This window comes from Euphorbia lathyris, chromosome 2, assembly GCF_963576675.1.
Source record: "Euphorbia lathyris chromosome 2, ddEupLath1.1, whole genome shotgun sequence".
NCBI lineage: Eukaryota > Viridiplantae > Streptophyta > Magnoliopsida > Malpighiales > Euphorbiaceae > Euphorbia > Euphorbia lathyris.
Window position 1 is genome coordinate 137,651,282 of NC_088911.1, and position 14,767 is coordinate 137,666,048.

The window sequence follows — 14,767 nt, forward strand, 5'->3', positions numbered from 1 at the left end:
AAACAACGTCGTTCCACTTAAGTGGAACGTCGTCGTTTTGTATAATGAAATGAAATATAAAAACATTGAAATTATCCCTCGATCTCTCCCTCTCTCACTTAGTCGCATAAAACTAAAATCCCCAAATCTTAACTGAAGTCACCAATACCAAATCCCTAACCTCTCGAATTGTCTCTCTCTAGAACCTAATTTGCTCTTCTCTCCGTCATCGTCGTCTATCACTCTTCATCGTCGTCCCGTTCGTCTTCCTTCAAAAACAACTTCTTCTCTCTCACTTCGAACAAGGAGGAACGAACAAAGGTTGAATTGAAGTCTACTTCTTCTCTCGTTCGTTTCGTTGCTTTCTTTGTTTGTTTGCTGCTAATTCTTTCTTTAATCCTTAATTGCTTTGATTTGCTTTCTCAAAGTCATCTTGTTTCTATCTGTTCCTATTCTTATTTGCTTTCCGTCTATTCTTTTTAGGGATAAGGTATCAAAATAGGCCTAAGGTTTTTTGGGAAGTACCAATTTAGGCTCAACGTTCAAAATAGCACCAATATAGGCTAACGTTTACAACATAATATCAATTTAGGGTCAACGTTTATAATATAGCATCAATTTAGACATCACGTACAAAATATCACCAATATAGGCTTAACGTTTACAAAATAATACGAATTTAAGCTTAACGTTTACAAATAAACGTCACAATTAAATTAACTATATTATATTCTTTTTCTATTGTTATTTTTTTATTTAGTTTTATTTTTTTATTTATTATAATACAATTAATTAGTATTCTTGCCAATTAAAACCTTATATTGTTTTTCATCAACTATTCCATAACTCCTAAATTTCATGGCTCATATAATATATGCAAACTAAAAGTAACTGAATATCCACAATATTTCGAACACTTAATTTTAGTTTGCATATATTATATGAGTCATGGAATTTAAGAGTCGTGTAATGGTTGATGAAAAATAAATATAAGGTTTTAATGGGCAAGAATACTAATTAATTGTATTGTAATAAATAAGAAAATAGAACTAAATAAAAAGATAGCATATAAAGTTAATAGGAAAAAGATATAATATGGTTAATTTAATTGTGACGTTTATTTGTAAACGTTAAGCTTAAATTCGTATTATTTTGTAAACGTTAAGCCTATATTGGTACTATTTTGTACGTGAGACCTAAATTGATGTTGTATTGTAAACGTTGAGACTAAATTGATATTATGTTGTAAACGTTAAGCCTATATTGATACTATTTTGAACGTTGAACCTATATTGATACTTCCCCAAAAACCTTAGACCTATTTTGATACCTTATCCATTGTTTTTATGTTTCTATCTATTCTGTTATTCTTCTTATTTGCTTGCTTTCAATTTTTTGTTCTGTAATTAATTATAGTCTAGTTATTTAGTATTTTTATATAGTTTAGTTATGTATCATTTTTAATGTAGCAATTTTTAATACAATTCAGTTTAGTTATTTAGTATTTTTAAGCAATTTAACTAAACTCGTCAACTTATTATATTGAAAAAAAAAATTATTTGATAGCATTAACATAGAAAATAAATATGGAGTATATCCTAATTGAAATTAGGATAAATAATTTAACATTTTGCTGTTTTTAACGCATTGTTTAGTTCATTTATTTTGAAAAACAATTTTTAATGTCTTTATTTTTTGTCATTGTTAACATTTTAGTTATTTTTTCTCTTCCTTTTTTAGATTCTGAACCGTTATATTGGATATAAACAGACAGACATAAAATAATAACATAACCATTTTAAAGATAAAATATATTTGGTTAAAAATCTAAAAAATAAAAAAATTGATCAAATGGTTAACGGTAATAAATATATGACCTTATAATGTATTTTTCAAAATATAAGGACTATTACATAAAAACGTGGAGACTAATAAATTATTTACCTTAAAACTATAGTTTTTGTAATTTTATTTTACACCGCATACCCCATTACCTATAAATCCTGGATTCGTCCCTGAATTTAGTAACGCATTTTTAACAGAATTAGATGTTCACAACATACTAATTTGATCATCAAGGGTTTAATGAGACAAAAAATAAAAGACAATGAACTTGATGTATCTAAATAAAAGATCATGAACTTTATGAAGCAAAAAATAAACATATTAAAATTAAAAAAAAACTTTGTTTTCATATAATTCTTAAAATTTTATATTATTTAGTCTCTGTATTCGGTAAAGTCTCTAACGTTTTTTTCGGTGAACTGTTTAGTCCCTGCCGTTAGACTCTCATGAAGATTCTGTTAGTCAATATGGATTTACGTTTTTCTTTTCCTTTATTTTTCTTTCCTTTAAACTCTAATGTATCTGAAATAAACTTTGAGTGTTCTTCTTCTTGATTTTCTTCTAAATCATTCAAATTCGTAAGCATTGAGTCTGTTCTTTTTCTTGTTCTCCATACAAATAGCTTCTTCTTCTAAATTGGATTTCCTCTTCTGAAGTTTGAAGGTAAATAGTAAATGGTAATTTAGTCATTTTCAAAGTCATAAATGGTAAAGAAATCTAACAAACAGACGGAAGGACTAAACGGTTCACTGAGAAAAATGTTAGGGACTTTACCATATGTTTTTGAAAATATAAGGACTAAACAGTGCGTTTTGTCAAAATATAAGGACTAATAAATTAATTGCCCTTTTTTTGGCTTTTTATATGAATATCATAATTCACTACAAAATTATTAAATCATATTATCAAATTTAATTTTAATATGTCATTTTTTTTCTATATATACCAAATAAAATATACTTTTACACCTAATTTAAAAAGTTTAAACTCCAATTCATAAATCCTAAATTCTTGACAATATATTCTAGACCCATAATTTACAAACTTTAATCTTTAAAATAATTTTATTAGTTTGACATAATTCAAAATTATAACATGATATAATTTGTAAATAGTTTTTCAAAAGTGAATTTCTCCTTAAATTTCCTTTTTTTCTGTCTGAACTGCATATGTTATAGGGGAAAGTTCAAATAAAATCCCTGTGGTTTCACTAATTTTCAGATAAAGGACTGTGGTTTACTTTTTGTCAAAACGAGGACTGAGGTTTCCCACTGGGTCAAAAGGGGCATTTGCCCAAAAAAATGTTTTTTTTCCCCAAAACGACGTGGTTTTGGTTTAAGCTTTTTAATTTAGAAAACAGAAGAACAGCAGAGGTAGGGAGGGACGGATTTTTGCTTCTCTCGCTCGAGAGAGAACATACAACGCAAACGTGTGACGCCCCTCCTCTCCAGCGAACGCAACGCCGACGCCGACGCCCCTCCTCTCCTCCTCCAGCAAACGAGTCGACGACGCCTCTCCTCCTCCGGCCGGCCACACATTTCAGGTTAGTTTAACTTTTTGTCCTTCAATTTTAATTTTAGGTTAATTTTTGACATGAACTTCTAGAACAGGATTGATATGAACTTCAAGTTAAACTAACCTGATAATTGGTACAAAATTTCATTTATCCTTGTGATTTTTCTTGTTATAGTGTTTTGTCTTGGATCGGGAACAGGATATGTTTATAGAATTAGGAACAGTGTCTGTATTTTGGATATTTAGGTTGGTAACTAAGTTCGAACATGTAGACTTGCATCGGGAACAGGATATTGTATTTTGGATATTTAGGTTGGTAACTAAGTTCAAACCTGTAGACCACGTGATTTGAATTTGAGGCGCCTGGTTAATGTTAAAAGACCTGGGTGTTCATTAGAATTTAGAGCAAAGAACTGGCAAAAAAAAAAACAAGGCCTGTCTAGAAATTAGTTAGTTGGAGAAATGAATGAAACAAATAGCAAACCATGAAGAAGAAAAAACAACAAATTAAAGGAGGATATTGGTTCAAGTTGCTTATAACCACATTTCCATGAGTTTAGGTGAGTTATGCAGTGAAGTGCTTTTATCATTAGACATATGTTTCGAATACTAAATTTTATCAAGACTAACTTCTACTTTCAAGTTACTGTTGACAGGACTTCAATTGTTGTCATCTTGCTCTTTACAGAAATTCCTCTGATATTCAACACAAAATTAATGTTCAAACCCACACAAACTGATTTAACACTCATGTTAGAAACTATTGTTAGCCATTAAACTGATTTAACATTCATGTTAGCCACTAAACTATTGTTTGCTGTGTTTTTTATAAGTTTAATCAAATTGATAAAATGTTTATTCATGGAGTAATTTGATTGATAGTTAGGGGTAAAATTGCTCCTAACCCAAAACGTTAAGGGTATGTTTGCTCTTGGCTACAAAAATTAGTCTAAAAAAAAATTTTACGTAGAGGTTTGCCCCCCCCCCCCCCCCCCTCCCTCAAATCCTGGATTCGCCATTGCAATGAACAAGAATGAACCCATATTGCATGAATTTACTTGTCAATGGTATATTTCCCTTGTGCTGTAAGTTTTTATATTTTAAATAAATCTTGTAAATCTGATTTTTATGACTAGTATTGAATTTATTAGTTTAAGCTACACATGTGTTGATTTATTTATGTAATAGATAAAATAAACAAAAAATTAATAACATATAACTACTTATCTTACTAACTCTGGTGCTTTAATATTGAAACATCATGTTAGAAAATAGCCAACTTTTAGTGCCATTAAGAGGCAGTAACTTGTTATCTTATTTGTTGGAAGTGCTTTTTACCAGTGCTTTGAACATGATATAGCTGTAAAGAATCAAAGGTTATCAAGCAAGGAAGAAGGGGAAAAACCATTGCAGCTGAAATTCAGTTGCCAGCCAATTCAAGTTTGGTGGAAGGTTATTAATCACTTGAGACACTTTTCACTGCCTAACAGGTGAACTTCAAATGTGCATCTCTTCCTTGCTCTTGTCACATCTTATTTATATAAAATTATGAATTCCTATTTTAATTCTTTTCTTTCTTATTATTGCATTAGGTGAATGTATTATGGCCTCAAAGCTATTTAAAATTGGTACTTATGAAGCTAAAATTCAGCTAGAAGTATGTTTGAGACAAGCCTTTGAGGAGCTTGAACCCAAACTAAGACCTCCATTTTCCCTGGCTATTCCAAGCCCACAAGAATACTTACAGCTCAATCGTGCCATTCTTTATGGGGTTTTAACTGAACCGCAGTTGGCCAAAACCCATATTAAGCATCTACATGCTATTGTTACTGATGGGTATGCCTTTTTTGTTGGCCTGATTGTCAATCTCATCAATGATTTTTATGTTAAGCTTGTTGAGTCGGCAAAGTTTCAGTTAATCTGGGTTGTTAAAGAAATGTTTGGTGTTTTAGGAGTGGGTTTTGATGGATTGTTAGTGTCCTTGTTGAGGCAAATTATTGGTGGGGATTTTAGTGATGGGAATTTGTATTTGTGTTTTGAGCTGGTGAGCCTTTTCCTTAGCGAATGGCATTGTTTACTAGAAGAAGCGCCACTCTTTTTGACTAATGCACTTTACGTCTATCTGAGATTGCTAGCGGATCATTGTAGGATATTGAACAATGCAAAACTAGAGTCGTTGAAACTGTTGGAAATTGAGTTTTGTATTAAGATGTTGAGAGAGCAATTTCTATTGTCTATGAAGATTGGGAGGGACCTTATTAGATTACTGCAAGATTTGGTTCATGTCCCTGCATTTCGACCCATATGGAAAGACTTGGTACTGAACCCAGGTGAGTTTAAGACTCCTGGTTTTTCAGATATTTCTCAACTATATAGCTGCAGAACTTCAAGTCGATACTTTTTGCTTCGGATAACTCCAGAAATGGAAACTCAATTGAGGTTTTTACTGACACATATTAAGTTTGGGAGTCAAAGGCGGCATCAGTCATGGTTTGCTAAGAAGTTTCTTTTTGCTCCAGAGAGAGAGACTCTCATAGTTGATATTGTTCGATTTATATGTTGTGCACACCACCCATCTAATGAAATTATTCAGTCAGACATCATACCAAGATGGGCTGTTATAGGCTGGCTACTGAAAACATGCAGAAAGAATCATGTCCAAGCCAATGCGAAGTTGGCTTTATTTTATGACTGGCTTTTTTTTGATGAAGCAACTGATAATCTAATGAATATTGAGCCAGGTATGCTATTGATGATATGCTCAATTCACAAATATATTGACATGACCCACTCTCTTCTTGAATTTTTGTTGCTAGTTGGAGAAAATTATGATCTTGATCATTCTCATGTAAGTATAAGGGGTCTGTCCTCAGCTTTCAATGTACTTGTCCAGAAAGGAGTTGTTCGCTCCCTGGATGTTTTGACATCTTGTAATGCACTTTCTCCCTTTCTAAAAGAGAGACTTGGGAGATTATTGTCAAGTTCGAAAGCTGGAACAATTAACAAATCACTGCCAGTCCTTCCTCTTTGTGCTGCACCACATTTTAATTCGGAAAATCTATCCTTTCCTGAAACTCAAGCACCATCTGTAGAACAACCTACTGCAGGCAAAGTGGATGTTAGGCTGAGTGCTGAGCCTCTTAGTACTTCTGTTACTGTTTCAGGTGGCTTGGTTACTAAATGTCCATTACTTACCTCCTGTGAAAGTCAAGTTGGTGTAGTAGAGAGTTTGATGCAAAATTTGGGTAATGCTACAATGAAGTCAAATACAATGAGTCTCCAGATTTTGGAAGCAATACTTTTGTCATTTGTGAATCTAGATAATCAATCACCGTTAAATGTTTCATTTTCTCCTGAAAATTTATGCTCAAGAATGGAAGATCAATTTAAATCACTTGGTTGGCAGTTGTTTGCTCCTCCAGATTGCGATCCTAGTGCTTCTTGCTTTCAGATTAGGTCAGCCACATCCTTAATTGCTCGTACCTTTATATTTTCCCAGCATGAGATAATACAAGGAATGCTTTTATTCTGGTCCAGAAGGGGGTTTTCTGTAGGAGCTTATTTATTATATTATGCATCACAGCTAGCTTATGAAGCACATGTAGCAGGTTACTCAGGCGATCGCATGGTTGACAACAGTACTGCTAAATTGTGCGAGTCTGGCATGCCTTTCTTGATCTTTCATGTCAATGGTTATTTTTCTTTTCTTAATGGTACAACAGAACCTTCTCATGAAGAAGTTGTCCTAACAGCTAACATGGACAAGAAGTTGATTATTAAGTTGGTAGAAGATGCTTTTGCTGCTTACAAATGTTTTCTCAAGTGTTCTAAAACAATCGTGCACAAAGATGGCAAATCCCTGTCAAAACTTATTCTCAGTGACATTGTTTTATGTTTGCAATGGGAAAGTGAAAAGGCAAAAAAAATCTTCAGCAGCGTGTTTCGTTATCTTTCTGATGTATGTATGGGTGATGAAAACATTATCAGGTTTCTTATTAATCAGTTGGATCATACTGATTTTGTTAATTTACAGTTTGAGATTGGGTTGAAAAAGTTCTCTATGTTCGGGGAGAGCACTGAAATCATTTTCCCTTTGATAAAAAGATCAATGACTTGGGATTCTTTGGAGCAGCATAAATTCTGGGCCTTGATGAGATCGGAGCTTGCAGTGTCCGAAGTCGAGGTGGAGAAGATCATCTTACAGTTTTTGTACTGTGATGATCTTGATCCAAATATTAGTGCCATTGCAGTTGGAGGTCTTCTTACATTGTGCAGTAGTTGTGCACCATCAGCTGAGCTTGTTAGCGCAATCATGTTACTGCCGAATAATGTGTTCCAGGACTTTGCTGCTACAACTTTGGCTACCTGGGTTGTGTCTAATCCTGCTATGTTGATTGACAGTTTGGCTAAATTTTCAGAGCAAATTAATGACAAGAAGTGTAATGCCATTGATTTAGCTGGGCTTACAATTAACCATTCTGCAGTATTATGGTTGTTAAGTTATTTTAGTGCGAAGGGGATGAACGTATCAGATATTTTTAGCAATTTCCCATCAAGTAATCCTGGTGGCTAAGTGGCACAGAAATCATGGCGAGATGCTGATAATGAGGTAAGCATGACTGCAACATATTTAATATGGTCTAGTGATAAGAATTTAAGTTTTATTTTTGGGAGATAGATTGGATGAAATTATTAAAGTTATTCAATACGAAATGATGCACAATATGCACAAAAGTTCCTATATTTTGTATCTAGGCAGTGGCATTTCATGTAAGTAGGTCACGTTCATGTAAGTAAAGTATGATATTTTGCTTATAAGGCGAGTCTCAAGATCATGTGCTTGAAGAGCTGATAGGTTTGCTAGATACTTGGTCCTTAATTAAGCATTGTTCAGGTTTAGTTACTAGTTTACTACCTTATTTTTTTCTATCTTCCTATAAGATGATATTCTATGTTGTTCGATTTTTCGCAGTCCAAGCATGATTTGAAAGACAAGAATCTTGATAAGGAAATTTCCTGAGGGCATTGCTGTCATTGATCTCAAGGATGCATAACCAACTGGGATGGAGGATTTGCAGGTATGATTAAAAAACTGTTTTCATGTTTATGTCGACATGTTGATATTACTGTTTCGTTTCATTCTCTATGAATGAATCTATGCGGGAATAAAGTTATGTTGCCTCAATTATGCAAACAAAATCTTTGCAAATGGGAAATATTGTGTCTATTACTAAGTTGAAACTTTTCTTCGGGTGCATCAACATATCCAGGATGAGTGAAAATTGATCTTGACATTCTACACTTGTTTCTCCTTCTTGGTCTTCAAAATCCATTCGGCTAGAATTTTTTGATATCTTGCTTTTAATCTTGTCCGTTTGTATTGCTTGTATCACACTAGCACACTATAAGGCACTAGGATTGTAAAATTACTATTATGTTTGCAGGCCTTAAAAAAGTGCAGGGCAGATTCTGTTGCTGTCAAAGTTTGATTCGCAGGACATTGCCTACCGAAATGACACTAGGGCAGTAATTAAGGTGGATGATGAAGTTAAGCAGCTCTTTCGGGGCATAGAACTGCCTCAGGATATGCTCGGTATCAAGAAGGATTTACAGAAGAATGGTATGGAACCTGCTACAAACACCGCAAAGAGAGGGGCAGCAGCTCAGGTACAGGGCTGTTCCACCAAGGTAGATGATGAACTTAAGCAGCTCTTTCGACGCAGTTCTCTGCCTCGGGACATGCTTGATATCGAGAAGGATTTACAGAAGAATGGTGTGAAACCTGCCACAAACACTGCAAAGAGAAGGGCAGCAGCTCAGGTGCCGGGTAGTTCCACCAAAGTAGATTACCCTTGTGTAGATAATGAAGTTAAGCAGCTCTTCCGGGGCATAGAACTGCCTCTGGACATGGTCGATATCAAGAAAGATTTACAGAAGAATGGCATGAAATCTGTTCCAAACAGCGGAAAGAGAACGGCTGCAGCTCGGGTATGGCATTTCCACCAAGCCCATGATCAATAAGAAGAAGCATGAGATTAGCAAGAGGACTAAGCTGACATATCTCAGCTTCCAGAGCCTTTTCAGAATCTTGGTTCTTAGAACTTGAAGAGTTCTCACAAGGAGTTGTCAAGCTAACTATGTTCAAGCAGCAAATTTTTTGTATATTTGTTTGTTTAATGTATCTTCTTCAATGTAAGAGTTCACATTGATCCAATTTAATGTCAGTTTGTATCTTTTTTCCTGGAAAAATTACAAAAATGAACGTTGTGGTTTGATCGGTTGCAAAACCAGTTCTCGTCGTGTAAAAGTTTATAAGTTTATGAGTCAATTTTTAGGTTGTAATTTAGTTAATTTGCAAAATTAGATTTTGAATAATTTGCAAAGTCAGTCGTTTTAATTGTTTCAAGTCGTCCCTTTTAGGATAGTTAAGTCACGACAACAATTTTTGAAAGAATGACTGAGTTTGTAAACTCCAAAAAGTACAGATCTCTATTTGTAAGTTTTTAAACCATATTGATTGGTTTTGCAAATCACTCAAACTGTAAGGTTTATCTTTGTATGTTAGTTTATGTAGTTTGGTTCTTCGGTTTGATTTTAAGCCAATTAAAACTGAACTAAATTAAATTCATCATTTCTATTAGAGATTTTAATTTAGTTATCAAGTATATTTCTTTTTTTTTTTTTTTGATATATTATAGTTAGACAGTATTTTATTAAACTATAAGATTTATTTTTGAATTTTTATTTTATGTAATTTGGTTACATTAAACAAAGGAAAATTACATCAAAGATGAAAAAAAACCCTTAACCAACCCCATCCGGATGTGATTCGAACCCATGACCTCTAGAGTCATAGGTAAGCTCTCAACCAACAGGTTAAAAGCTTCACTACTAGTAGAGATTTTAATTTAGTTATCAAGTATATTTTTTTTTTGATATATTATAGTTAGACAATAATTTTATTATTTATATTATAATTTTAAAATGATATTATCATTATGGTTGAAATTAGTATTAATATTAGATGATCATGGTAAAAACATCTAGGTCAATTCAAAATTAAACTGAATCTATAAAATAAATACTGTAGCATCCAAATAATAAACATCAACCAATGATGAAAACATACAAAGTAAGACTTAAACCCTGTTCTTTTTGACTGAAATTAAATTAACTTAACTGAACTGAATGCTACTGAACTTAACTTAACTACACTAAATAATTAATTGAATTTAACTTAACTAAACTGAACTGCATGATGCTGAACTGAACTGAACTGAACTGAACTTACTTATGCTGGAATTAAGTAAAAAAAAACAGGACCTTACTTTGTCCAAAACAAAGTAAACATAGCATCTACCTATTAGTAAGGTTTAAAGCACTATTTGGCCTCTGATCTATCTAACATTTTACCATTTGGCCCCTGATCTATACCAAATTGGTAAAATTTCACCCAATTTGGATTCAAACTTAACCGAATCATTATCTCATTGATAAGTAACGATATTTTGACACTTGAATTTAATAGATTTTAGTATAGGATTTGTTTTTTGTTTTCTTTTTCTTTTTTTAATCTAATTAATTATTTTCATGTAATGTGGAAAAAAGAATTTTAAGAAATATCACGTTTCAGGTTTAAGTGTCAAAATATCGTTACTTATCAATGAGATAACGATTCTGTTAAGTATTCATAAAAATTAGATGAAATTTCACCAAACGGGATAGGTGAAGGGTCAAATGTGACCAAATAATAGGTTAGGGGCCAAATGACACAATTTTAGATATATTAGGGGCCAAATAATGCTTTGAGCCTATTAGTAACTTATATAAGAACTCTTCCCAAGAAAAAAAAAACTTATATAAGAAACTGAACTATATTTATTGAAATTATTATGTATGGTTATAGAATTTTATCCATTTTAACATTATGTAACATCAACTTCAATTCTTAACATGATGGTCACTGAACTTTACACTTTTTAATATTGGTGGTCACTCAAATTTAACTAACTACTAAACATGACCGTTAACGACCTCAAAATGAAAATATTTAAGAATTAAAGTTTTCGTAACGGAATTTATCATAAAACCACATTTTATTATATTTTTTGGAGCTTTCTCTCTCTAAAAAATCACTTTCTCTCTCCTAACCAAACAACACCTAAATGATCTCAAAATTAAAATTTTCAAGAATTAGAGTTCCTTAAAATATCATTCTCTTTGAGCTGTTTATTTTGATGCCGTTAACTATCATTTTGAGGCATTAAATGAGGGTAAATTTCATCTATGGTGTACAACCTTTACCCTATTTCACACTTTGGTGTACAACTTTCAATTTGTCTCACTAATATGTACGAACTTAGGGGTGACCTCACACTGTGGTGTATAGCCGGTGAAAATGATCGGTCAACGCAAGTCAACGCGCCACCTCACCATTTTTAAACTTTAATTAAACACACTGATATGCAATTACCAAAATGCCCTTTATAAAAAAAATAAAAATACAATCTCTCTCTTTTCACGGCTTCTTTCTCTCTCTAACTCTTATCCCACCCTAATAATAATTCCTCCTGAAAATTAATAAAGGGTTCATGAAATCATTCATGAAAAAGCATTTACAACAGCAGTTTTCTCCTAATCTCAATTCCCAAAGTATTTGAATATCATCTACATCTTAATCCATCTTTATTTGAAAGATCTTCTCTCCAACCTTCGCATCGCCAAGAGTGCTAGATCGAATGATGCCATTGTGTTTTTAGAGCTCCTTCTTCCATAGTTAGAGAGAGAAGGAGTGGAGAGAGGAGTTGAGAGGGAAGAAGATGAATGGATGGAGAGATAGGGGTATAGAAGTAAATTTATATTAAGTGGTTGACTTTTTTTTTGACCGGTCAAAGCTGAGGTGTCGCGTTGACTAAGTATTGACCGGTTATTTTTACCTGCTGTACACCATAGTGGGAGGTCACCCCTAAGTTCGTACATATTAGTGAGACAAATTGAAGATTGTACCTATTAAATGACCACCGATATTAAAAAGTGTAAAATTTAATGTCAATACCGTTAAGAATTAAAGTTACAGCGGTCATACGTTCAAAATAGAGGACAATGGAAAAACCAACTGCCAAGACCCCTCCCAATCGCTGTTGTGGGAGATTGATCCTGAGACCTCCCTACCAAGCGCAATCTCATGCTACCACTACGCCAACCAACGATTGGTTGAGGTTATTTATTTTTAGTTACGTGATATAATTATTTATTTGATTTTTTTTATTATATTCATGTGCTCATAAAATAACGGAATAAATTACATTTATGGCCATTGAACTTTAACTTAATTAATATTATAACTACTAAACGTTACAATGTGACATGAAATTTGCTCGATTTTACAATTTTTAATATCATGTTTACTAAACTTTGATACGTTCTTGAAAATGATAGTTGATGACTTTAAAATATAACATTTTAAGAATTGATGGTATTTTAAACAATTTCATTTTCAATTTTTTTCGTTTTGAAATTATTTAGCTATAGTTTGATTATGAGAGCAAAAATGAATGTTTAGAAAGCTCCATAAAGAGTGATTATTAATTTTTTGATGTTTCCATTTTACGGCTCTCAATGGTTATTTTGAGAAATTAATTGAAATTCAATAATCATAATATCAAAAAGCGTAAAATTGAATGATTTTTATGTTACGATTTAAAATTTAATAGTGACATTGTTAAAATGAGTAAAGTGATCATGGAGGTAATTTACCCAATACTCATAATGTGCATTCTATTTCTTACATTAAAAATAATTATCTTAAAATATAATCCAAATTATTAGTAATATATTTTAATAATTTGTTGCTGCTTAAATGATAGATAGAAATCATTTGATGCTGAAGGTGGCTATTGATATTTTAGGCTTAAAGTGTCATTTAACCCTTAATTTATTTAAAATGTTTATCATTTGACATCCGATCTATTATTCTGCCACATTTAGCCTCTAAACTATTTCAATTGGTGAAATTTCATCCAATTTAGATGAAGACAAGACAAAACTATTATCCCTTTAATATATGGTAATATTTTGATACATGGACTTGACACGTCACAACAACAACAACAAAGCCTTAGTCCCGAAATGATTCGGGGTCGGCTAACATGAACCATCATATAGAACCGTGAAATCAAGTCGTGTCAGCGAAACAAATTCGCTCCCTCCACTCCCTCCTATCCACTACCATATTTTCCTCAATTCCCAGTAAACTCATGCCACTCTCGATCACCCTCCTCCAAGTTTGCTTAGGTCTTCTCCTACCCCTAACCACTACATCCCTTTGCCACTCTTCGGTTCTCCTAACCGGCGCATCAAGCGCTCTACGTCTCATATAGCCAAACCACCTTAATCGATTTTCTCTCATTTTATTCTCAATAGATATGACCCCTACTTTTGTCCTAATTATTTCATTACTCACCCGATCCTTTCTCGTATGACCACACATCCATCTCAACGTACGCATCTCCGCCACCGACATCTCATGGATGTGGCAGTGTTTCACTGCCCAACACTCCGTACCATATAACAATGCTGGTCTAATTGCCGTCCAGTAGAATTTTCCCGTCAATCTATTAGGCATGTCGGGGTCACAAAGGAAACCCGTAGCACTCTTCCACTTCGACCAACCAATTTTAATCCTATGAGCAACATCTTCATCTACTTCTTCATCCGTTTGGATAATAGATCCTAAATACCGGAAGCAATCCGAGGCCTGAATAACTCTCCCATCTAGGGTGATTGTCCCTGCCTCCCTACTCCTATTGCCACTAAACTTACACTCTATATATTTTGTCTTACTTCGGCTCAACTTAAAGCCTCTAGATTCTAAAGTTTGTCTCCATAGTTCCAACTTCATCTCCACTCCTTCTTTCGTCTTATCAACCAACACAATATCTAGAGTGAACTTGAGGAGTGCTAGACCCCGATATCTGGGCGAACGTCCTCCTATCAATAAGAGACACATGACACATCCCGCTCGTCAACTCATAACCGTCTTCTACAACTCGACAACAGTATAAATAGAGTAAGTTCAGGAGCGGGTTACCCGAACAACGGCCTCCTTCAACCTTGTTTCTGACCAATCGCAGGTCGATAAGTAGACTTTCAAGATTCAACCATATTAGGAATATTAGTCTAGCAGGGAATTTAGAATACTAGTTGATCTAGAATTGATATTATCTAATCCTTACGGAACATGGAAGCCTTGATCTATATAAAGTGTCTAGGTTAGACATAATACATGATAGAAATTAAGAGAACAAATTTTCTCTCAAACTCTCTCTAAAATCCACGCCCCTCTCTTTATAAGGCGACTTCGTTCTTAGATTGTGGATTAATTATTTTTTCTCTTGAACGACTTTAGCGTAGGAACTGTCGCTACCGG

The 14,767-nt window shown here is 33.4% G+C and overlaps 1 protein-coding gene across 2 annotated transcripts; it reads left to right on the plus strand.

Moving 5' to 3' along the window:
* Positions 1-3,211: 3,211 nt before the first annotated feature.
* LOC136220077 (uncharacterized) lies at positions 3,212-9,681 on the plus strand. Of its 2 annotated transcripts, none has more exons than XM_066007767.1 (5): positions 3,212-3,367; positions 4,681-4,829; positions 4,932-7,948; positions 8,312-8,417; positions 8,784-9,681. In XM_066007767.1, the coding sequence occupies exon 3, from the start codon at positions 4,943-4,945 to the stop codon at positions 7,910-7,912; it is 2,970 nt and encodes a 989-aa protein (XP_065863839.1). In that variant the 5' UTR covers positions 3,212-3,367; positions 4,681-4,829; positions 4,932-4,942; the 3' UTR covers positions 7,913-7,948; positions 8,312-8,417; positions 8,784-9,681. The 2 variants fall into 2 exon arrangements, with proteins under 2 accessions (XP_065863839.1, XP_065863840.1); XM_066007768.1 differs by having other exon boundaries at positions 4,700-4,829.
* Positions 9,682-14,767: the final 5,086 nt, after the last annotated feature.

Bases quoted from the DNA above. Each gene is read 5' to 3' on its own strand.
- LOC136220077 (XM_066007767.1), top strand. From the start codon at position 4,943: ATGGCCTCAAAGCTATTTAAAATTGGTACTTATGAAGCTAAAATTCAG.